This window comes from Leptidea sinapis, chromosome 20 (genome assembly GCF_905404315.1).
Source record: "Leptidea sinapis chromosome 20, ilLepSina1.1, whole genome shotgun sequence".
In the NCBI taxonomy this organism is placed as follows: Eukaryota; Metazoa; Arthropoda; class Insecta; order Lepidoptera; family Pieridae; genus Leptidea; species Leptidea sinapis.
The window spans coordinates 2,460,864-2,486,227 of record NC_066284.1 but is presented as its reverse complement, the minus strand read 5'-3'; the positions used below and the strand labels follow the sequence as shown (position 1 = coordinate 2,486,227).

Sequence of the window (25,364 nt, the reverse complement as noted above, 5' to 3'; positions counted from 1 at the left end):
TCATCCCTATAGTTGGCGATTCCTAGGGTGCCTTTTGTAAGTAGGTACAAGACGTGCTCGAGGGCCTCAATACAACCAATCGCTTTGATGTGAGAATTCGGCCGAAATTGTTTGAATATATTTAACACTGATTATATACTTTGATGCTTCAAGATAAATGTGGTTTTTGTTTTTTACACATCTAACATTTATATTGAAATTCGCAACAAGCCAAATTGAGGAATACCTGTAAAACTAAAACGTGCCCGTATTTTAAGGTTACAGTAAACACTTCACGTACAAATGTTGGGAAGTACGGTCAGTAAACTTTAAATTGATATTGCACCATTGTTCAATAATTATAAATATTTTAGTTAGCTCTAAATTCTAAAAAATTGATAACTTTTGTAATAGTAAGCCTTAGATAATTTATACGTCTAGATAGAGCCTCTTGCTGTTAGGCAACGCATGACAACAGGTCAGGTTTATTACTTTAATGTGCATGACAGCTATGTCTTACACTCGCGATACGTCAGTCACTTTGTTCAAATGTGCGTTTGCTGAAAATAGAGGTTGTCGCTATTTTTTTGACGTTTTTTAAAGCTGTATCTAAAATAGAATAATATATGCTTTTGATTTTATATTTTGTTTTGCTGATCACCCACCATTAGATTATCTGTACACTGATAAATCTTACCGTTGATAAAATTATGTTAACAAGGTTTAATGTTTAAGGAAGAAACACAGTATCACATAGTCTTAGGGAATATATGAATAAAACAACTTATTAAATATTATATTCTTTATTTCAAAAAATTTAAATCCCTACTTTATCTAATACTGTTTCTATTCAATTAAAACTAAACAGTTCACAATATTATAAACAATGTTTTTTTGCCTTGTGTACTTTAAATACTTTTAACTGGACCTAAAATTATTATTTTTAAAGTAACATAGCTTTACAGTTGATTACAATGTTTTTTTAAATTGTCCGATACTTTCTGTATTATAATATTTGTGTCAAACATTTATCCCTTATATTATAAAATAATATAAAAACTATTTATTTCTATAAATATAATGCAACACACTGCAACTAAGTAACTATTATTTGAAAATCGCTATGGTGAACGAAGAAATCGAAGAAATAATTGTTTGATGTAACGCAAGAAATATATTCAGTGCATTTTAAAGAATCGTACGTAAATAATACATCTATTAATAAGATGACTTAATTAAATTTAACAAAACAGTGCTTCCGACGTACTTCGTGAAAATATATGAAAGATATCGATGCATAAACACAACCAAGATAAAAAGTCTTGTAGAAAACAATAAACTACGTATTAGGGATAGCAGCGTCTTTCCACTACAGTAGCACAATCTATTCTTCCCATTTCTCTAAATATCCTCAATAAACCAACTAGCATATTTGCGTCATTATTCCTACAGATCCACAGATTCAAGATATTATCTGTCGGTGAACAAGTGTTAGAGAAATAATAATAATATGAAGATAATTTTAATTTTTCCGCTAATAATCTCCAGTCATTTCCTTTACCGGATTGAGCATCCAATAATTTACACAATATTACTCGGTCTGACTTTGTTAATACGTTAATCCTATAAAAATTATTGTCCAACGTGTAATTATTCCTTTGTATGTTTTTATAAGCAAAATCATATCTGCCCTCTCTTTTCGAGAGCGACGAATAATTGAATGGATTTTCGAGGATATTAACGCTGTAACCCGTTTCCACGCCCGAATAACTAAAGCGTTTATTACAATTGAGATTGGAATTAAAATCGTTCGTTTTCAAATTAAAATTGACAGAGTTGGATTGGTTTTGCTTCTGGTAAATAGTTATATTGAGTTCGAGAGAATTGATAGCATCAATCTGTGTCAAAGCGAAGACACAATACAAAGATCGAACGCTCATGTTCCAGACGTGTGAATAGGAAAGTTCTTGATATTTCCTTTCGGGTTGAATCTTCCATCCCGTACCCACATCTCGAACGTTGTAACATAAATCGGAACAGTTCTCTTGGAAACTAATACACTTCGGTTCACAAAGTAAGTATCCACCATTACGTTTTTCATTTTCGTAACATTCATAGAAGGCGTAGGGTGTATCATTAAACACATGGATATGTAAACTGTAATGATTATTTTCATCTTTATTGACAAACAGAGCTAATTTTAATAATTTTGCATCTAATCCGTTAAAACTTTTACCGACAAGAACAAAGTCACTCAGAAATTCACACACAAGATAAACTTTGGCCGGATCGACTTGAGCGAATATTGGTGTTCCTGGAGTTTCTTGGCCTAAGGTTAAAACTCTACGCCATTCTCTAGTATTGACATCTTCAGGCCTCTGAAGCACTGAGAGCTGCCAGCTGGAATTCTTTACGTATGCGCAATGTGGGAAGGTTAGAACTACACCCTTGTTGAAATGGTAATTTTTGGGACCGCACTTTATAACCGGGCTCAGGTGCGATTCTCCTGTGGAAATAAAAGACTTTTACACCGTGGATTATATTTAAAAAAATAAAATAATGGTTTTGAAATTGAGATGTAATGTTATATTTTATGTTGTCTAAGTGCGCTTCCAATGCTAATTACCGGTTTGATTCTGCCTGGTGCCAGAATTTGCCAAATTATTGAATACTTGAATTATGCAAACTGCCTTCCTTACATATGGCTACGAGTACCAAACATAGGCGCTTAAATAAACCAACTTGAAAAAGACAGAAATCCGTCAATATGCTATGGAAAGGAGTATGCTAAACAAACGAAAAAGTAAGAGAATAAAAACAATTCGAGAGAAAACCAAATTGAAGACATAGCAGTCTAAGTGAAAAATCTAAAACGGATCTCCGTTTCTCCGGGCAGGTCGTACTATGAGATTAAGAAGGCAGTAGGCAATACTAATAAATATAATATAATATGGTCAATGAAAAGCAAAAACCGGACAAGGTGGAGTGAGTTGGAGCAGACCTTTGCCAAAAGGCAAACAGATAGGGAAACTTATGAATAACTTTTAGCACTCCACCGGTCCATATGGTTCCAATTCCAAACGATATAATCCAATCGACTTCATTCGATTTCTCGAATTATTTTGATTTAGAAAGTGCAATTTTACTTTGAAAATATAATAGAATAAAATTCCGTTAAATTCTGTACAAATAAGAATAAAGACATTGGGGTAAACGAAAAAAGGGTGCGGGAACTTCAGTCTGTTTTTTTTTTTTTTAATTTTACCTAATAGTTGGTAAGTTGCTATTTTTATAATACATCTATTACATATACATAGATGTTGTTAATATAAATTTGACTTGAAACAGTGTCCATTCAAATTTAATAAAGACTTTGAAGCATCGTTTCGTTTGTCTATTTTTTAATAATCATTTATTTTGGAATATTTTTAAATATGTTTATTTTACTTGAAAAACTATCGTAAAATATATTTCCGTAGTTATTTTGTCCAAATATAGCATAGTTACATTATATATCTTACACAAACGATTTCACACTTCAAGGTCGATCAAGAACAAGAGATACTTCTTAGTCTTTGAATGAATGAATGAATATTTCAAATTATTATAATATCCAGAATCTGGAGGTATCGGATCACGAAGGGATAACAGAATAAATATAATATAAATTATAAGAACTAAGATTTGTTAGCAATTAGCTAAGCATAGTGAATAAAGGCTATTTTATTTACTATGCTTAACTGTGAGTAAAAAAATATTTATTTCCTTCTAGAATAACCCAGTTGTACTAAGTTATAAATAAGATGGTTTAAAATAAAATAAATAGGTCGTACTAGATTTAGTTTTGCGACACAAAAGCACCATTCGCTTGATATTTCCCAACAATATTGACTTTTACAGAAGAGTCTCATATAGGCCACAATATTTGAAATTTAGGTCGAATAGATTTTAATATTACTATATGGATTAGTCTAATACAATGTAGATGTAGATATTTAAAACTTGTAAATACTTTTCTGAAGTGAACAAATTAAAACAGACATTAAAATGCTTGACCGTTTCACAAACGAGTAAAAGTCTACATTTTTGTGAAAACGGTTTCAAGACCAAAGATTTTCAAGAGGATGTTTTAGATCGTAGAAAACCCGCTTAAAATAGTACGCTTTATAATAATTTACTTTGGACTTTCCAGCAATACCTTGCTGTCGCAAGGGAACCTAGGGAACCTCGGTTGGAAGTAAACTTTTATAAAAAACTTTTATAAGATCTGAAGAGCGGCCCGATCTGATACCCTTCGACTTTAAATTATGGCCTGCTCTAAACGATGCGCCAACATCAAGTCACTTAAGAAATCTCTAAGACAAGCAGTAACTCTTGGCAGAAAAATAGAAGGTCTGCATTAAAGGTAGACTTTTCCAATATTCCATATTATTTATTTTTGGGGCTACAATATAAATGCATACCTAAGTTTTATGATTTTTTTTTATTTAATAATTTATTTCTTTCACAAGTTGCACTTAGTTATTTAGAGAAAAGCTTAAAATCGTGAGTATTATCCTGGTACCAAAAACTCTTTTATTAATTAATTAAAGTATTTTTTTAGTATTGCTAATAAAATGCTTGCATAATACCTTTATTTTTTACTTTTCTCTACTCTACTTTTATTACTAATTCCTCTCTTTGCTTTACTCTTATGTTTTTACTAAGTAATTTACATTAACTTTTTTTTTACTTACTCGTGTAAGCCATTGAATATTTGATGTTTGAGAATTTTTGTTGCATCACTGTATATATATTATGATTGAAATGATTTGTAAAACGATGAAGTTGTAAATGATGATTTAAAAGAGTAGCAATGAATTTGAATTATAGCACAAACAGTCATTACCAATTAATGTAATAGAAAAAGAAAACCTTTGAAATTCATAAGTCTTATTTCCTTGACCCGTAGGCCAAGGAAATAAGACTTATGAATTTCAACTCAAAATCACGTATGATTTTGATTTGATTTATGTGTTTTTATATAAGACTATGTAATAGTCGTTACTAGGTATAGTGGTTAATTAGGTCATAAAAAATAATTGTATTATTAATTGGAAATTAAACTTATGGCCAGACTTGGTACCCTAGGTGGGTACTACTGTATGATTTAAAATAGTTAAAGTATTCATAGAAAAGAAGTGCAGGTGATTTCTTAATTCAAGTCAAATGTATATTTTAATTTACATTTCTAATTGCCTTTGTTTTTAAATTTTGTTAATATTCTTTCACTCACCTTCCTGCAATATTGGTCTGCTCCATTCCTCATCAGTAACTTCAACGGTGAATAGTTCTTCACCTTTATCAACCACACCGTCCGGTATAAAGAGGCTAACACCACATTTACTCAACGTCAACCAATTACCATCGGCCGAGACTATTTTAGACGTTGTCGTCTCTAGATATGTACTGGGAAACTTTATTTCGAGTGATGCATTATTTTTTAAGGAGGGTGATATTTCGACGCTTTCGTTGCCATACGATGAGCCAGCTGAAAGCAAAGTTAAACTGCAACAATTCTATATTAAAATACATCGACCTTTCAACCCGCTAGGCCTAATAAAGGACGAACGCTTGCAGGTACATTGAAATTAGATGAAAAAAAATATTTTTTTTTTTCTTAAACTCATTACATTGCAACTAATCAGAAATTGTTTTACGTTACAAAAACAATTGCGCAAAAGCCTCTAAAAGTATCATTATCCCTATTAATGACCAATACCGCACTCGTACTCAATAACTTGGTTCTGAGAAGTATTAGAGTATAGTGGATTAGAATGTAGATGGCAAAAAAGATATGTAACTGCACAAAAAACAAGATGAAAGACACATATTGGTGACTTCCGCCGCCAAAGCTCTCTTGCACACCAGAAGAATGGAAAAGAACGCAACCGACCTTTAAGTTAGTACGTCCGTTCTAAATAATCAAGCCGATCGGTGATGTCTTGATCGTTGATGATTTGAGGCACTCTTCGTTGCATGCGGTGAAATGGAAGAAGCTGGTATTACAGTATTTCAGATTTTGGCTTTTAGTGAAGTACTGTCTCGCCTTACTGAGTCCACTAAGCTTTTTAGAAGCCAGTTTGGTCTTAGTTATATATACACTGGCCTTCAAAAGTAAGTATCACACTTTTAAAATTGGGATAATGTTTTAAGTTCACAAGATATACTTTCGAAATAAAAAGGACTCCAAAGAGAATTTAATTTTGTACATAAAAACTTTATAGTCGGTAACCTTCTTTTAAGAATTGGCTGAAAAAACCTTCAAAAACAAAAACATTCCTTTTTCAAAGTGGACGTTTCCGATTACAATTACAATTTTACCATTCACATTTTTCTTTCTGTTTTAAATTTTTTTCAAGATCGATGGGTCTTGTTGTAAAAATTTATGCTAAAAAGCACATAACATTTATTTATCATGCCTCTTTCAGTTGAAGAATGTGCTAGGATCATGGCTTTTCTGGAACTAGGCATCAGTATGCGTCGCACTGCAAGAATGGTGGGTGTGACGGTACGAACGGTCCAGAAGGTAAAGCGAAGGTACGAAGAGACTGGACACCATCTGAGGAGACCTTGTAATGGCAGACCCAGGTGTACCAGTGCCCGAGCAGATCGTTATATTATTTCCACTGTGTTAAGAAATCGCCACCAAAATGCAGTTGAAGTCCAGCAACAGCTACTTCAGACCCGGAGGGACTACATTAGTGACAGTACAGTGAGAAGAAGACTTGCTGAAGCAAATTTGAAACCCCGAAGACCAGCGAGTGGCCCAAAACTCGAGAGACAGCATCGAGTAGCAAGACTGCGATACGCCCATGAACACATGCAGTGGGATGAAGAAGAATGGTCAAGAATTTTGTTTGCAGATGGGTCTCGATTCTCCCTTTACACTTCTGATGGAAGTCGAAGTGTTTACAGGTGACCTGGTGAGCGATACCTTCAAGCCTGCATCTCAGAAAGAGTCCAATACGGTGGAGGCAGTGTACATGTATGGGCTGGCATATCTTCAGAAGGTCGCACAGAGCTATTAGCCATAGAAAATGGCACCCTCACTGGGCAAAGATATGCTCAAGAGATTTTCAATGAGTATGCAGGGCCGTATTTAGCGAATATGGGTGATGGATCGATGTTGATGCATGATAATGCCCGGCCACACACGGCTCATATCGTACAAGAGTATATTCAGGAGGTCGGTGTCAGCGTGATGGCTTGGCCATCTAGAAGTCCTGATCTCAACCCGATTGAACACGTCTGGGATGAGCTTGGGAGGCTAGTCAGAAATCGCAGACCACCACCTACTACCCTCAGGGCACTAAAGCAGGCCCTGATAGAAGAATGGGAGAATATTCCCCAACATCGGCTCCGAAACCTAGTGTTCAGTATGCCATCAGCCATCGAAGCTGTAATCAGACCTCGAGGAGGCAATACCAGTTATTAAAAATTAAATAACATGTAATACATTTTAGTTGAATTTTTTTACACGAAACTAAAAATGTCTATTTTCATTGTTTTATCTTTTTTAAGTTAAAAAATGTTACTAATGTATAATTTTAGTTTCTAAGAATTAAAGCCTATAAAATTTGCAACAAAACGTTTTTAATTTTAAATCTCTACCTTCTATAGTTAAGAAAAAAAAATAATTTGAAAAGTGTGATACTTACTTTTGCAGGCCAGTGTATATATTTCATTATGATAATATTAGTCTAAATACAAGAAAATTGTATGTTATACATCTTCTGCTATATACGAATATAACCAAACACATTTTGTTGTGGTGAGTTGTCTGATAAACTAAAAAATCCATAAAGCACTCACTTATGACATATGTAATAGAGCGAAATCTATATTATCGAGTCTAGAACTCTTACTAAAAATACGTACTTGTATTGATGTCTAAAATTAAGAGATCATCTACACAAGTCATAATTTGAAAAAAAAAAAACTAGGAATTCATTCACTTTCAATAAATCTGAAATGAAGGTCTTGAAAATATGAACTTTCTAGAACCGACAAGACATAAGCTATGATGGCCGTAAAATACTACTTTGGTACGTTTTGGCTGATGATATATATTATATATGTGATATTTAAAGATTTGAATTCCGAAATCGTTCTCTTTATATTTTCTTAATAACTTAAGCTAAATAAAATTTACTTACAACTAAGAAAGCAACTTGAATCCGACCTCTCTGATTCTACATTGTCCTTGCAAACATAACTCTTTTCAACCTTGTTGGAGTCTGTTACCTCTCGGTCTATTGGAGACATATAGCTAGAACAAACTTTATTATAAGGGATGTATATTATTATATATGTACACACACTGTTATCAAATGAAATCAAATTTATAAATAAATCAGTCAATTATATAATTATTATATAGAACGATATAAAAGTTTTAATATATTTAGGCGAGGATATAAAATTATTTTATATTCTCGTATTTTTACTTTCTAATGTAATTTATTTATAAGCACTTTTTTTTATAGATTTAGAGGACAAACAAGGTTTCGTGTTCACGATAAGAGATGGAAACCGTTTCTCCAGTCACAAATTTTTCTACACTATCAAGGACGAAAAAAACTTCTCTTCTAGATTACAAGCAAGATCTGCTAAGCTTAAAATATAATTACATAAGTCTTTTAATACATAGGAAACCCTTAAAACCATAACACACATACTTAGTCGTCAATTTAAAACATTTTTATTATTATTTTAATATTGTCACTTCACAAATGTGTTAATTAATGTTGTTCATTATTAATACAAATTGTTGAAAAAGTGATTACAACAGCATTTCACCTAAAAGATACCAAAAGTAATAGAAACTTACCTGTTAGCTAATTGGGGCACTTCATACAAATGTTCAGGCCTCACATTGTTGTTTATTTGTCTATTTGTCTGCCTGGTTGCAATCGTTTGAAACTCCTCGTGTATCAAATCTGGCTGGTTGTTTAGCGTTCTTTTTATTACCGTACCAAAATAGTTTGACCCTTAAAGATTGAACTAGATCAACAAAAGTTTCAAGCGACCAGAAAGATAAAGCTCTGTTCAAGCTGAGGCGATTAACGCGCGGGACGCGGGACGCGTTTTAGAGTAATACGTTCGCTCGCTTAGCCTTTCCAACTGACGCGACTTCCCGCGTGTCATTTTTGGTTATTCAGTGGAGAAACGTCATACATTATGAGATCAAACAATCCCAACGGGCGTCCCGCTCTTGTTTCGCTTCAACTTGAACGACTACTCGCGTCAATTTGAACACGTGCACACAAGTTAGCTGACACAATCGGCGCGAGCGACTTCCGTCCCGCATCCCGCGCGTTTATCGCCTCAGTTTGAACAAAACTTTAACATAATTGGAAACAGAGCGTTGTCCTAAGCAAATTTTTTAAACTGCTGATTCTTTGAGGATCCCTGGAGGAAACAATTGCGGTAGGATTTTGATCAAGAATTTATTGTTAACTGTTTAAACACAGCACAATATTTATTTGAAATGGTTATAGAAATACTAACTCTCAATAATAATCTGTTTGATAAAATTACTAATTGCTTCTACGCTAAGAGAATTTGCATGTTTAAATTTAATATATTCTTGATAATGTTCTGTATGTTCATAAGCACATTAAGGAATTTGCTAGAAACTGCGACACTCATAATGTTTACACTAGTAACAAACATAAACTTGTTTTGCCTATTACTCGCTTAGGTCGTGTTAGTAATTACTTTTATTGGGCGATGTATTTCTTTTACAACATGGTCCCAGAAAATGTACAAAACACCTGTGTTACGAAATTTAAAAGAATTGTTAACAAACGTTTGTGTGGTAGAGGTTTATTATAACATTAATGATTTTCTTAAATATCCCACAGACTAGGAAGGAGCAAACACCCTCAGACTCTTTAATTATACATTTTTATTGCACGATATTACATTGTGATCCATACTTTTATGAAAAAAGCCCGCTGAGTTTCTTGCGTCCATTCTTCTCATGTCTGAGGCACACTATTTTAGTTTTTGACGTTCAATAAGTGATTTTAAATTCTATTATGAATAAAAATATTTGAATTGCAATTTGAATATACAAAAGGTCTAACACAGATTCCATGAACTTTATTCATGATAATTCAACGTTGAATCTTGATTCTTACCCGGTGATGGTTTGATGTATGGTGAGGTTTCTGTCATTTTGACTTTCATATACTTTATGACTAAAACCGCCACAACAATGAAGATTAAGAATGCGATCGACAGCACTATAAATAATGGCCAGTATGAACCTGCAGAAAAAAAAAATATAATGCATATCGTAATTTTAATGTTTGAGGTAATGAGCCATCTGTGTTATTAATAAACGCGAAGCAAAGAAATTCCAATTTTAAATCCTTTTGTATTTATCTTACCTTTGACACTACAGAAATACATGACAGGGAGAAGTAATTTTAAGCTTGGAGTAACTTTACATTGCGTTTATGTATAAGACAGCTTATACTTTAGATAATTTATGCTTTAAAATAGACTATGACATATGTAAAAACGTCGAAAAAAAAATAGCAGCGAACAACAGCCTCTATTTTCAGCAACGCACGCACACTTAAACAAATGGACTGACGTATCGCGGAGGTAAGACGTAGCTGTCATGCACACGAAAGAAGAAAGCTGGCCTGTTGTCATGCATTGCATGAGGCTCTATCTAGTCGTATAAATTATCTAAGCTCGATCATCACTATTGCGGTTTAGCTTTAAATTTATAAGTCAATTTAAAAATTTCAGCAGTAATAAGAAGTTATCCTAAATAGAATATAATCGTCAAACGACATTACATTTGCATGAATTAAAATTTTAAAATATGAAGTCTCAAAGCTATTCTAACATTAGTTTGTCGACTTTAACTTTTTTATTAGTAGTGAATAATATATTATATAATACTCCTATTTTAACATTGGCCTGAATACAGCATCTCGTAAATATTGATATTTTAATAACAATTTACAATTTGGGCAAAAAATATGCCCTTTGGCTTAATTAATTCTACTGTAAATTTTCGGACTTTCGTGTATATAACACGGAAGCTAATGTTGTAAAGAATAAAAACACGCTTGCATTGGCAAAACACAGAATATAATTTGTGTTATAGTTAATAACTAGCTGACCCGGCAAACGTTGTTTTGCCATATAAAGTATAATTCACGAGATAGTTTTATAAGTAATAAAATATTGCCTATATTATAGCCTGTACATCATTTTGTTCTATTGTTAATAGTTTTTGCAGCGCACGCAAAAATAGGTTTTCGATTTTACACCTTGTGTTACAAAATAGGAATTTTATTACAATCCCTAATTTTGAAAAAAAAACACAGCCTATAGCCTTCCTCGATAAATGGACTATCCAACACTGAAAGAATCATTCAAATCGGACCAGTAGTACCAGAGATTAGCGCGTTCAAACAAACAAACAAACACTGCAGCTTTATAATATTAAGTATAGATATGTTTTCATTTTTTTTATGAAAATAAGAGACGAGTCGAGCAGGGCGTTCAGCTGATGGTAATTGATACGGCCTGCCCATTACAATGCAGTACCGCTCAGGATTCTTGAAAAACCCAAACATTCTGAGCGCCACTACAATTGCGCTCGTCACCTTGAGTACCCATAATATAGCCGGCATTCTATGCAAAGGAGCCTCCCACTAGTAAAATATAATATAAAGTATATTGAAAAGCCAAACAATCTTATTTACTTGCAATATACATGCAATATACAATTTTCAATCTAAGAGGTCCCTCGGTGACTGGTGAATTGTAGATTAAGAATTATAGTTACCATCATGCATGCCCTTCGAAGTCCTCACACAGAGCTGACACTGCGCCACTTGGTAGTCCTTGCCGAAGCAGGCGGTGCTGGTGAGGCATCTACGGCGTCTCGTCTGGAGGCAGTCGGAGTCACAGAGCGACCACTCCGACCATTTTGACCACCTTCCTGTATTTTTATTTGTTAAGATGTTTTTCATTTGTTAACATTTTATTTACTACTAGCTGACCCGGCAAACGTTGTTTTGCCATATAAATTATTTTTAGAGTTAAACCGTTTCATTTGGTGTATGTACCGTACCGTATATTATATATTAATGTTAATACATGTAGTAAAAACAGTTATTTCAATATTACAAACGGACACTCCGATTTTATTTATATGTATAGATGTTAACTCTTTCTAAGAAAATTAAGTTTAGGGTAAAACTCGCGCGCAATCAAAATGGCATGCAGCCTTATCAAATATGCGAAGAATGACAATTTTCAAGCTAAGTAACATAAGAAAGAAGTTATTAATTAAAAATTAGGACTGAACTACATAACATTGAAATTAAATTTATTATTATTTATTATTTATTTATACTATTAATCATTTACAGAAAGAATCTTAAAAGCTAACATAGTCCCGCAAAACTGTTTGGACAGTTTGTCTGTAGGATCAAGTCTCTTGTAATATATTAATGCTTATTAGAACATTGCTTTTATACAAGTGTAGTTAACAAATATTGATAAAAATATAATAAAAAATCTAATTTTATTTTTAAGGCAGTGTTGACAATAAATATTTCTTAAGTTTAGTTTTAAATTTTCTTTTACTGGTTTCTAGTCGGATGTCCTCAGGCAAGCTGTCTAATAGATAAGGTAGGCGTTTTTTCAGAGTTCTATCTACGTAGTAGTTATTGATTCTAGGAACCTCAAACTTACCAGCGGACATCAACCGAGTATCGTGGTTGTGCATAATTGGGTTATGTTCTTGATTGCCATGATTGTTAATGGCTAATAAGTACTTATGTTTTAAGCTTACTGGCAATACTTTACATATTTTAAATAATTTTCTAAAATAATTTTTACAATTATTTTTAACTTTTTTGGTAACGAGAAATTTTAAAAATCGCATTTGAAGTGATTCGAGTCTATCGATATATGTTTTAAAAGTAAGCCCATACCTATCAAGCGTATAATCAATTATGGATTCCACCAAAGAAAAATATAAGCACTTTAGGGTATTAAAGGGTATTTTAAAACTAAGGCGGTAAAATTTTCCTAGTAGAATTCTTAATTTGCTTCAAATAAAGTCAACATGGTGGAACCAGGAGAAATTAGCATCAACTTTAACACCTAAGTATGTTACAAAATTAACTTTTCTATAGGATTACATAGGCAATTACTTAAATTATTATGAAAGCAGTTAAAACTGTGTGCATACAATGAATGAAATGAATTAGTCTCACGATCTTTGACTACAGCTTGCTTTGATGATGCTATGGCTAACGGACCGATTGAGATCAAAAAAGTTCCACGTCCTATTCTGATAGTGCACGGTCAGAAATAATAGGTAACAGCCAAAGACATTTAAAGAGATAGATCAATAATAACTCGACCGCTAAGCTTTCCCCTTCAACTGTGCAGCGGTTAAATCACCTCTACCACAGCCTCTACTAACAAAATGAATTTCAATCGGCGTTCAGACAGAATGTGCAACGCGAAACAAAAACCGCCAAATTTGCCAAATTGTACCACTTTTTGGTATAAAAATTGAACAATAGTTCAAACCTAAGCTCACTGTAACATTACTAAGCTCATTGTAAATTACTGGTGTGTAAAATTGACTTAGTATAATATTTTTTTGCCGCATTTAGGGATAAGCAAGGTGATTGGTTAATCTTGCGTCGCGTCATGGACGCCACGCCCATACCCCGCAAAAATTTGTAGACGCAGACTTCATAGTAATAGTTTGCACTATCGGTCTTATCTCTTTAAATGTCTTTGGTCACGTCAGCTAAAAATTCACGTACATAAATAGGTACGCATTTTAAAACGAAACTCTAATTGCGAATATAATACCAACAATTCAATTTGATTGCCAGGGTTCATGTAGATGGATCTAAATTGGACGAATAGAGGAACCACGTCAAGAAAATTTTAAGTTTCTCGCTTACCAATTACAATGTCTGGCGATTGATCGGCTAACTCGTCCAAACTATCCACGTAAACATCTGAAATTTTAAACTAATTAATACACTTATAATTCTATATTTATTTCTGTATTGTATAAAAAATATTTTTTTTACCTACCGCTAGTGGTTCTACACATTTATATTAATTATGAATGTATTTGTCTAAATGATTTGCGATCTTAAACACTTTTTATTGAATAAGGCGTTACTTTGCGGAAATCCATAATTATACAAATTATTTAAGTTTTCTTTAGTGTTAATTCCGCCAATATTTGTCTTTAAAACAAATATTGTTGAATGAACAAACAAATTTAGTCCCATCACCTTTGTTACGTGTCTCTTCCGGGGGTAATACGTCACAACAGCCGACCAATCACAGCGCGTCATTTCATGGGGCGAGGGTATAAAAGAGCGGCTTCCGGCTCATTTGATTCAGTCTCGTGCCAGATTTTGGCGAGACAACACGTCCTGAGGATGCCTCGTGTAGAGGCGAAACACGTGTCGAATTGTTTTAAAGATAAAGAAAAGTAAACATCTAAAAGTCATCCCTAATTACATCAACATTCGATCTAAAACACATTCACGCGCAAGTACTATAGCCGTAAATAAATGTAAACAAATATGGTTAAACGAAGAGTGCCGATATTGGTTTTCAGTTAGAGACAATCTCAAGCTTCACTTGAGAGTGTTATATTGCGAATTGACATTCAAATTACATAATATCGAGTTTGACATTTTAGACAATAAAGCGCGGGAATTAGCCAATAGACTAGTACAAGAAAAATATCAAATACAGTCTAGAAAATTGACACAGCTATTACGGGATAGTCAAAACAATAACTCCTATCACGATGATGCACAAAACACGGTCCATCAATTCTATACGCGCGTCAAAAATCTATCAACAACACAACTTTCTCCCCCTGAAATTTCATTACTACAAAAAGGCCTTAAATACAATATCAGACCGGGTCTTAACCAAAAAACCCTTGATACATTGGCAGTAGATTCAGAAGTGGCGTGTGTTAGAAGTCAACAAGATATGGCCGTCAGATATCAAATTTCGACCCTTTTGAAAAAACCATCGTGTACCACATATAACCAAAACACTTCAGATAAACATGTTTTTAATTCTTTACAAAATAAATTAAATCAAGAAAATTTAGTCATTTCAAAAGCCGATAAAGGTAATTGCATTGTTATTCTAAATAAAAACGATTATGAACAGAAAGTAAATGATATAATACAAACCGACGATTTTGAACGTCTGAACTCGGACCCCACTAAAAACTTTACTTCAGAATTAAAAGAGTCCATTAAAAATTTGTCATTTATTTCTCCAAGTAAATTAAAATACGTAGTTCCCATGAATCCGCGACCTCCCATCTTATACGGTTTACCTAAAATTCACAAAGAAAATAATCCTGTCCGTCCAGTAGTTTCTTATATCGGTGCCCCGACGTACGACCTTGCCAAAAAACTTAACGTAATAATAAAAAACAAATCATTATTCAATCCTCAGTATAGTTTGAAAAATAGTCTAGATTTGATAAATAAAGTAAAAAATACCAACCTTCCACCAAATGCCAAATTATTGTCTCTCGATGTAGATAGTTTATTTACCAATGTTCCATATGAACAAACTTTAATTATCCTTGATGATCTCTTTGAAAAACAGAGGATACATCCCGGTGAAAAGGATGACATCATCAATCTTACTAGGTTATGTATGAAACAAAATTATTTTAAATTTAAAAATCAATTCTATCGCCAAAAGGAAGGATTAGCAATGGGATCACCATTAAGTCCAATTATGGCTGAAATATTTATGGATAATTTTGAGTGTAATTACGTGGTGAGAGACCCACATATCCTGTTTTATTACCGATACGTTGACGACATAATAATTTGCTGGACAGGCACCGAACGTCAAATCAATCTATTCATTAATAAAATTAATAAGATCCACCCAAAAATAAAGTTTAAATTGGAATTCGAATCAAAACAATCTCTAAATTTTTTGGATTTAACATTAACAAGAGTAAATAATAAATTAGAATTCAAAATCTATAGAAAGCCGTCATATACAGATATTGCTATTCCCGCGTCATCTTGCCACCCCGTACAACATAAACTAGCGGCCTTCCGCTGCTATGTTCACAGATTAATGTCAGTCCCACTGTCCCGTGACAGCTTCGCGAAAGAACTTAATACAATATACCAAATCGCGGTTTCCAACGGCTATACAAAACAGTTAGTGAACAAATTAATTAAAAATAAACAAAAACGTTTAATTAATTCAGAACTTTATCCCGTCCCACCACAATCAAATACTAAATATGTGGGTAGTTTGACATATATTGGTCCAATATCGGATAAAATAGCTAAAATATTTAGGAAAAACAATATTAATGTGTCCTTCCGAACGAATCACAATGTCAGTCGAATATGTAATGGCAAAGATCGATTAAATAATTCCGAAAAATCCGGCGTTTATAAACTAAGTTGTGACACTTGTAACGGGGTATATATAGGTCAAACAGGTCGAAATTTCGAAATTAGATTAAAGGAACATATTGCCGCATTTACGAATAATCATCCCGAAAAATCAAACTTCGCGAAACATTTAATTGATACAGGTCACTCACTCGGAAACAATAATAATTTTAATATTTTGCATACATGTGAAAAAGGATTTCGCTTAAATGTGTTAGAGCAATTAGAAATAATAAAACACAAAAATAATAATATGTTTACATTGTTGAATGAACAAACAAATTTAGTCCCATCACCTTTGTTACGTGTCTCTTCCGGGGGTAATACGTCACAACAGCCGACCAATCACAGCGCGTCATTTCATGGGGCGAGGGTATAAAAGAGCGGCTTCCGGCTCATTTGATTCAGTCTCGTGCCAGATTTTGGCGAGACAACACGTCCTGAGGATGCCTCGTGTAGAGGCAAAACACGTGTCGAATTGTTTTAAAGATAAAAAAAAGTAAACATCTAAAAGTCATCCCTAATTACATCAACATTCGATCTAAAACACATTCACGCGCAAGTACTATAGCCGTAAATAAATGTAAACAAATATGGTTAAACGAAGAGTGCCGATATTGGTTTTCAGTTAGAGACAATCTCAAGCTTCACTTGAGAGTGTTATATTGCGAATTGACATTCAAATTACATAATATCGAGTTTGACATTTTAGACAATAAAGCGCGGGAATTAGCCAATAGACTAGTACAAGAAAAATATCAAATACAGTCTAGAAAATTGACACAGCTATTACGGGATAGTCAAAACAATAACTCCTATCACGATGATGCACAAAACACGGTCCACCAATTCTATACGCGCGTCAAAAATCTATCAACAACACAACTTTCTCCCCCTGAAATTTCATTACTACAAAAAGGCCTTAAATACAATATCAGACCGGGTCTTAACCAAAAAACCCTTGATACATTGGCAGTAGATTCAGAAGTGGCGTGTGTTAGAAGTCAACAAGATATGGCCGTCAGATATCAAATTTCGACCCTTTTGAAAAAACCATCGTGTACCACATATAACCAAAACACTTCAGATAAACATGTTTTTAATTCTTTACAAAATAAATTAAATCAAGAAAATTTAGTCATTTCAAAAGCCGATAAAGGTAATTGCATTGTTATTCTAAATAAAAACGATTATGAACAGAAAGTAAATGATATAATACAAACCGACGATTTTGAACGTCTGAACTCGGACCCCACTAAAAACTTTACTTCAGAATTAAAAGAGTCCATTAAAAATTTGTCATTTATTTCTCCAAGTAAATTAAAATACGTAGTTCCCATGAATCCGCGACCTCCCATCTTATACGGTTTACCTAAAATTCACAAAGAAAATAATCCTGTCCGTCCAGTAGTTTCTTATATCGGTGCCCCGACGTACGACCTTGCCAAAAAACTTAACGTAATAATAAAAAACAAATCATTATTCAATCCTCAGTATAGTTTGAAAAATAGTCTAGATTTGATAAATAAAGTAAAAAATACCAACCTTCCACCAAATGCCAAATTATTGTCTCTCGATGTAGATAGTTTATTTACCAATGTTCCATATGAACAAACTTTAATTATCCTTGATGATCTCTTTGAAAAACAGAGGATACATCCCGGTGAAAAGGATGACATCATCAATCTTACTAGGTTATGTATGAAACAAAATTATTTTAAATTTAAAAATCAATTCTATCGCCAAAAGGAAGGATTAGCAATGGGATCACCATTAAGTCCAATTATGGCTGAAATATTTATGGATAATTTTGAGTGTAATTACGTGGTGAGAGACCCACATATCCTGTTTTATTACCGATAAGTTGACGACATAATAATTTGCTGGACAGGCACCGAACGTCAAATCAATCTATTCATTAATAAAATTAATAAGATCCACCCAAAAATAAAGTTTAAATTGGAATTCGAATCAAACCAATCTCTAAATTTTTTGGATTTAACATTAACAAGAGTAAATAATAAATTAGAATTCAAAATCTATAGAAAGCCGTCATATACAGATATTGCTATTCCCGCGTCATCTTGCCACCCCGTACAACATAAACTAGCGGCCTTCCGCTGCTATGTTCACAGATTAATGTCAGTCCCACTGTCCCGTGACAGCTTCGCGAAAGAACTTAATACAATATACCAAATCGAGGTTTCCAACGGCTATACAAAACAGTTAGTGAACAAATTAATTAAAAATAAACAAAAACGTTTAATTAATTCAGAACTTTATCCCGTCCCACCACAATCAAATACTAAATATGTGGGTAGTTTGACATATATTGGTCCAATATCGGATAAAATAGCTAAAATATTTAGGAAAAACAATATTAATGTGTCCTTCCGAACGAATCACAGTGTCAGTCGAATATGTAATGGCAAAGATCGATTAAATAATTCCGAAAAATCCGGCGTTTATAAACTAAGTTGTGACACTTGTAACGGGGTATATATAGGTCAAACAGGTCGAAATTTCGAAATTAGATTAAAGGAACATATTGCCGCATTTACGAATAATCATCCCGAAAAATCAAACTTCGCGAAACATTTAATTGATACAGGTCACTCACTCGGAAACAATAATAATTTTAATATTTTGCATACATGTGAAAAAGGATTTCGCTTAAATGTGTTAGAGCAATTAGAAATAATAAAACACAAAAATAACAATATGTTTACATTGTTGAATGAACAAACAAATTTAGTCCCATCACCTTTGTTACGTGTCTCTTCCGGGGGTAATACGTCACAACAGCCGACCAATCACAGCGCGTCATTTCATGGGGCGAGGGTATAAAAGAGCGGCTTCCGGCTCATTTGATTCAGTCTCGTGCCAGATTTTGGCGAGACAACACGTCCTGAGGATGCCTCGTGTAGAGGCGAAACACGTGTCGAATTGTTTTAAAGACAAATATTGGCGGAATTAACACTAAAGAAAACTTAAATAATTTGATCTTAAACACGTTAAAAAATATTTAAAGCGTTACTATTACGGAGTTTTTTAAAAACAAATTCAGCCTGCATAAAACTTAAAAAAATCTAAGCTAATCCGTTATGGTAAGAAACGTCTAGCTTTGTTTATTTTTATTTCGTCTTATTAAATGCCCTTTTACAGCAGAAGTAAGTACTTTCCTTTGCGAGTCAATGTTTGTTTTTTTTTTTTAAATTCCTTAGCTCAACCAACCTAAATCACAGTCGAAACATTCCTGCGTCTTCTGCACACTAGGACCTATACATGGTTGTCCTCCGTTCAATGGTCTGGGCGCGGTGCAACTGCGGACTCTTCGTCTTCCCCGACCCTGGTCTCTAGGCTGGCCAGAGCAGTAGCAGTCACTCCAAGCAGACCATGACGTCCAACCTCCGTTAACTAGTCGAATATGAGGGCAGAATTATTACTTTACACTCATTTTATTTTATTTGTTACTAATGAACTTACTACACTTCATCAAAGAATAATGTAAACACATTCGGCCTAACAAAAAAACTTAGTATCAATTTATACCTGAGAATAAACCAAGAATATGGTTTATTCAGACGTATAATGTTTCCCGAGTTTGTTTGCAAGGCTGCTTGACATTCCAAAACTTCAGAATTATAATTGTATTGACAGTGTAGTCAGCGATAAAGTCAACATTTCGTATTTACTTGTTTTATTCTCAGGTATATTAACTTTATACCACGTTAACTTTTTACAAGGCCAATTACAAGCCTGTACAATTAAAGTTATTAAAGAAGAATATTGAATTATTTAAACTAAATGGTCGAACATGTTATTAACATATTACCTACTAATTACGAAAGAAATATTTCATTTCAAAAATACTTCTATACATTTCAAAAATATAATAAAAATTAATACTATTTCGTCGAACTATTTAAGACTTAACCGCAATCACTAATGTTTTAAGTAATTGTATGAACGTCAAAATTATAATTTTATTATTGGTAAATACATCCATTACCTTTCATTATAAACTGTCTTTTTTACTTAGTACTAACGATTTTAACTACATCGTAAATTTTATGTTTAAAACATTTCGCAATAACATATGTGCTGACTGTTTAATGTTGTATATAATTATAACAAACATAATAAAAACTAAAACAAATTCTTTATTTTTACCATTTAAGTAAATATTTTAAATGTAAAAATGTAGAACAAATAAACCCAAACATTCATTTCGAAAAAGTATATATTCTATTTTCATAATTGTTAAGTAGTTTACATAAGTTTAATTACTTATATTGTCGCGTAGCAACGCTTCGACGTATATGACGAGAGTTGTCAAACATCAAGACATTGATAATTTCAACAGCTCCGTCAGTAATACTCGTAGCCTTGGCGTAAAAGTGTTTACTTTAGACGCTGAAAACCCGGGTTCGATAAACCTACCAGTGTATGGAAGTTTTTGGGTTTTGTAAAGTTAATAGAAATTTCTAGTAAGTTCAGGATCAAATCGAACAAAAAAAAAAGGGTTGGAAAATGTGTAAGCAGGATAGAAATAGTTAAAAGAATTTTCTAGTACAATTTAAATTTAAAGATGGAATGGGAGAATCATTTTGAAAATAGAACAGATCCGGGGGTATTTAACCCGTACTAAGCGCGTGGCCTACGGCACTTCTAGTTCTGACGCGAAAGTGTAAAGAAGAAGGAGAAGAAAAGAAGAAGTAGTGAAAAGTGGAAGTGTTCTAAGAAGAATAAGACAGAAGAGACTTAGTATTCGGTGCAGTGTGACGCGTTGAAGGTATATGAAGGTAAGGTCGCGCCGCCCACAAGAGGAACAGCGGCAGACCGGCGAAGTGCAAGTTCAGAAAAAGTGAACGCAAATAAAGACTCGTTCCTATTAGTGGAGTATTATTTCCAATCCCTGACCCACTCTCGTGTCAATATCTAATAAATAAAATATGAAAACAAAATTTATGAACGATGCGGGACTCGAACCCGCGACCTCTCGCGTTCCGTGCGAGCGCTCTTCCACTGAGCCAACCGTTCGAGTGACGTATCGTTCATAAATCTTCTATGTCTTTTTCAACGCTCAGGTTGTGGCTTCATTTTGTTATCAAATTTAATTTTGTTTATTTAATCCCACAAGTGAGGGTAATCACTTTAAAAAATAATTAATTGTTTTAACACCTTAATACCCAACCAGGCTTCGTGATAATTTGCACACACATCAGGGCTACAGATAAGAATAAAGGGTAACGCGAGGTAACGCGATATTTTAACTCGGATGAAGTCCCTTAAAAACATATAATGAACTTGTTTTGCATAGATATATATATGCCTTAAATTTAATGATGATGATAAAGAAGCGTTGTTTTTTTCTTTGATTATAAACTATTTTATATATTTGTCTTGTGAAAAATATTACATACGAAGATTACTTGAAATTACGAAATGTAAATTGCCTTTGCTCAAAAAATACCGCGAGTATTTATGTTTACGTATATATATAATATATTATGTTTAAAACAATATGTTCAAAACGCAGCTATTTCTAGCCTCTATAGGTCATACAAAACTACCTAACATAAACTAACATAAAAAACCAATTCGCATGATATTGATTATTTATCCTTGCCGCATGCTGAATATAAAATTAACACAAGTGATTTAGGTACTTTGTTTTCATATTTAATTTTTATTTTACAATCAAATATAACAATATTTATAGATTTTTAGTTTTTAAATTATTAATAGTTTTATTACTAAAAATGTAGTTAAATTAACTCCTATCAATATTAAATATAATTCAATTCAAACACAATATTATAGATATTATGTGTGCATGTAAAGTATAATTCAATTCAAATATAATATATATAGACCGTAATGTAAAGAGTTATATGCTATTCTTGTACCTTACCGAAAACCGTTAGTAGCGCTGGCTCAGACATTCTCTTTCCCGCCAAATTCTCAGCGACGCAGGTGTAGTTGGCCATATCCTGGAAAATCACTTTACGTCTAGACTCGAGACTCTGACAACAACGGGATTCTGCGATCGAATACAATATAAATTGAAGTTAAATTGTTCATTTACGAGCTAGAATTTTTATGTCTTGCAACGACTGTAACATGGAGGGATATTGGTGGAAATTAAATCATTTATTTATTGCGGTGGCTATTATGTTTTATGAAATCAGTATACTAGATTCTGTACGGGTCGTTTTGTGTGGTATTATGATAGGCATTTTAATCCTAACCTCTATTTTAGAAAGATACTCGGTAAGTGATGCGCCAGAGTGAATGAAACTGAAAATTAATTAATTTTTATAATAATAATAATATAATCAGACATTTGTCTATATAAATCACAATACTAAATTTAAATTACATTAAAATCAAAATTAAGTTTAAATCCAAATATAAAGTTATAATTAAGAATCAAATCAACATTAAACATTAATTTAAAAATAAAATCAAATTCAAAGTTCACATTGAAATCAAATTGCAAAATTAAAATTAAAATCAACAATTATAAACATAGACCTCTACTAAAATCAAAATTTAATAAACTTATGAAAGTATTTGTTTTAGTAAGAACTTGTTTCCATTACAAAAATAAATGCGAAAAGCGTCAATAATTAAACAATGTATACAAAGCAAAATATTAATCTAAAATGTAGGTGAATTAATATCAAATAATATTAAAGATGTATCGATAGAAATTTAAAAGAAAGTTTAATATTAAACATGAAACATTCAATATTCCTAGATAGGAATGAATTCTGTTGATTAAAAAAAACACAATTGATATTGTTGCCAATTATTTATGAAATATGGGAAGTAATGAGCTACGGCAAAAAATATAAATATATATTCTTTAAAAGTTCAAAGATGTAGTTTTAATCATCTTCAGGATAGAACCTAAGACTCATTTTTTCTTTTGCCTTTTCGCTATTCCTCATTTTCATAGTCAAATTCAAATAAACATTATTCAATTTGGCTTAAACTAAGCGCTTTCGAATCGTCACTACAAATATTTCTTTTAATTTACTGAATTTACCACATGTGCATAAAAAGTTTAGCTCGTGAGAAGAACATACAAGAAACTCAATGGCCACACTTTACAATAAATAATTAATAGTTAAAAAAAACTAAAAAGCACGCTTTACATAAAATTCAACTAAACAAAAGAAAATAAATTTTAATTGAAAATAGTGTAAATAAATATATTTTATTGTAAAAAAAAGCGTGGGGTGTTTTTTTTTTCTTTTTTTTTTATATGGAATAGGAGGACAAACGAGCGTACGGGTCACCTGTTGTTAAGTGATCACTGCCGCCCACAATCTCGTGCAACACCAGAGGAATCACAGGAGCGTTGCTGGATTTTAAGGAAGGTGTACGCGCTTTTTTTGAAGGTACCCATGTCGTATCATCCCGGAAACACCGCACAAGGAAGCTCATTCCACAGCTTTGTAGTACGTGGAAGAAAGCTCCTTGAAAACCGCACTGTTGAGGACCGCCACACATCCAGATGGTGAGGATGATATCCTAACTTGTGGCGTGTCGTGCGAAGGTGGAATTCGGCGGCAGGAATCAGGTTAAACAGCTCTTCGGAACACTCCCCGTGATAAATGCGGTAGAAGACACACAATGAAGCGACGTCTCTACGCAACGCCAAGTGATCCAGCCGTTCACAGAGCACTGTGTCCCCGACAATTCAAGCTGCTCTGCGTTGCACGCGGTCAAATGGATCGAGCCGATACTGGGGTGCGCCAGACCAGAGATGACAGCAATACTCCATGTGTGGCCGGACCTGCGCTTTGTAGAGCGCTAGTATGTGGGCCGGCTTGAAGTATTGCCGTGCTCTATTAATGACGCCCAGTTTCTTTGAAGCCAATTTGGCTTTGCCTTCCAGATGACCACGAAATTGGCAATCGCTCGAGATTTCGAGACCCAGTATTCCGATACTAGGCGAGGCTTTGAGGGAAGTGTTGTCCAAGAGCGGTGATACGACCAATGGGGTTTTTTTAGTGGTAAACGCGCAAACTTGAGTCTTCTGGGGGTTAAATTGGACAAGGTTCAATTTACTCCATTCCGCGACCTTCTCGAGAGAGGACTCGATAGAAGACACAAGTTTCTCCCGACACTGGTCGACGATTTTCCGAGAGAGACCTGCATTGCCCGTGTATACGGCATCACCAGTGCTGTCATCTGCATAGCAATGCATGTTGGAGGTGTCCAACATATCATTGATATGCAGAAGAAACAGCGTAGGAGATAGCACACAGCCTTGGGGCACTCTAGCATTCACGGGCTTCGGGTGCGAGCAATATCCGTCGACAACGAAGCTGGAGGTCCACTTGCATAAGCTCTCGGGAAGCCCAAATGATGGAAGTTTGGAGAGGAGCGCCTTGTGCCATACACGATCAAAGGCCTCCGCTATATCCAGGCTAACTGCCAGGCCTTCCCCTTGCTTTCAATAGCCGCTGCCCATCTATGTGTTAGGTATACCAGAAGATCACCTGCCGACCGACCATGGCGAAACCCGTATTGTCAATCGTTGATCAACTGGTGACCCTCTAGATATACTAAGAGCTGACGGCTAATTATGCTCTCCATGATTTTGGAGAGCAGGGAGGTAATAGCAATAGGCCTGTAGTTTGCCGGATCCGAACTGTCTCCTTTTTTTGGATCGGATGGACAAGGGCTGACTTCCATGAGTCAGGGACTACGCCTTTAGAATAAGAGTGCCGGAATAAACGCGTTAGCACCGGCGTCAACTCAGGGGCACACGTTCTAAGCACGATTGGAGAAATGCCATCCGGCCCGCTCGACTTCCTGACGTCCAACGAAAACAGAGCTCGC

At 33.9% G+C, this 25,364-nt stretch overlaps 1 protein-coding gene across 3 annotated transcripts in view; it reads right to left on the bottom strand.

The window, feature by feature from the left end:
* Nucleotides 1–809: 809 nt before the first annotated feature.
* Nucleotides 810–25,364, bottom strand: part of LOC126970232 (netrin receptor UNC5C-like) — a 29,869-nt gene continuing 5,314 nt past the window's right edge. The window contains exons 5-13 of one of the 3 annotated variants that reach the window (XM_050816018.1): nt 22,420–22,498; nt 19,737–19,919; nt 13,989–14,045; nt 11,840–11,995; nt 10,167–10,295; nt 8,852–9,011; nt 8,178–8,290; nt 5,255–5,509; nt 810–2,485 (exon numbers count right to left, since the gene is read on the bottom strand). In XM_050816018.1, the coding sequence (XP_050671975.1) occupies nt 1,326–2,485; nt 5,255–5,509; nt 8,178–8,290; nt 8,852–9,011; nt 10,167–10,295; nt 11,840–11,995; nt 13,989–14,045; nt 19,737–19,919; nt 22,420–22,498 (2,292 nt within the window). In that variant the 3' untranslated portion in view covers nt 810–1,325. Of the gene's footprint in view, nt 2,486–5,254; nt 5,510–8,177; nt 8,301–8,851; nt 9,012–10,166; nt 10,296–11,839; nt 11,996–13,988; nt 14,046–19,736; nt 19,920–22,419; nt 22,499–25,364 lie in introns of those variants that run through there. The other 2 variants (XM_050816019.1, XM_050816020.1) reach the window with 2 other exon arrangements.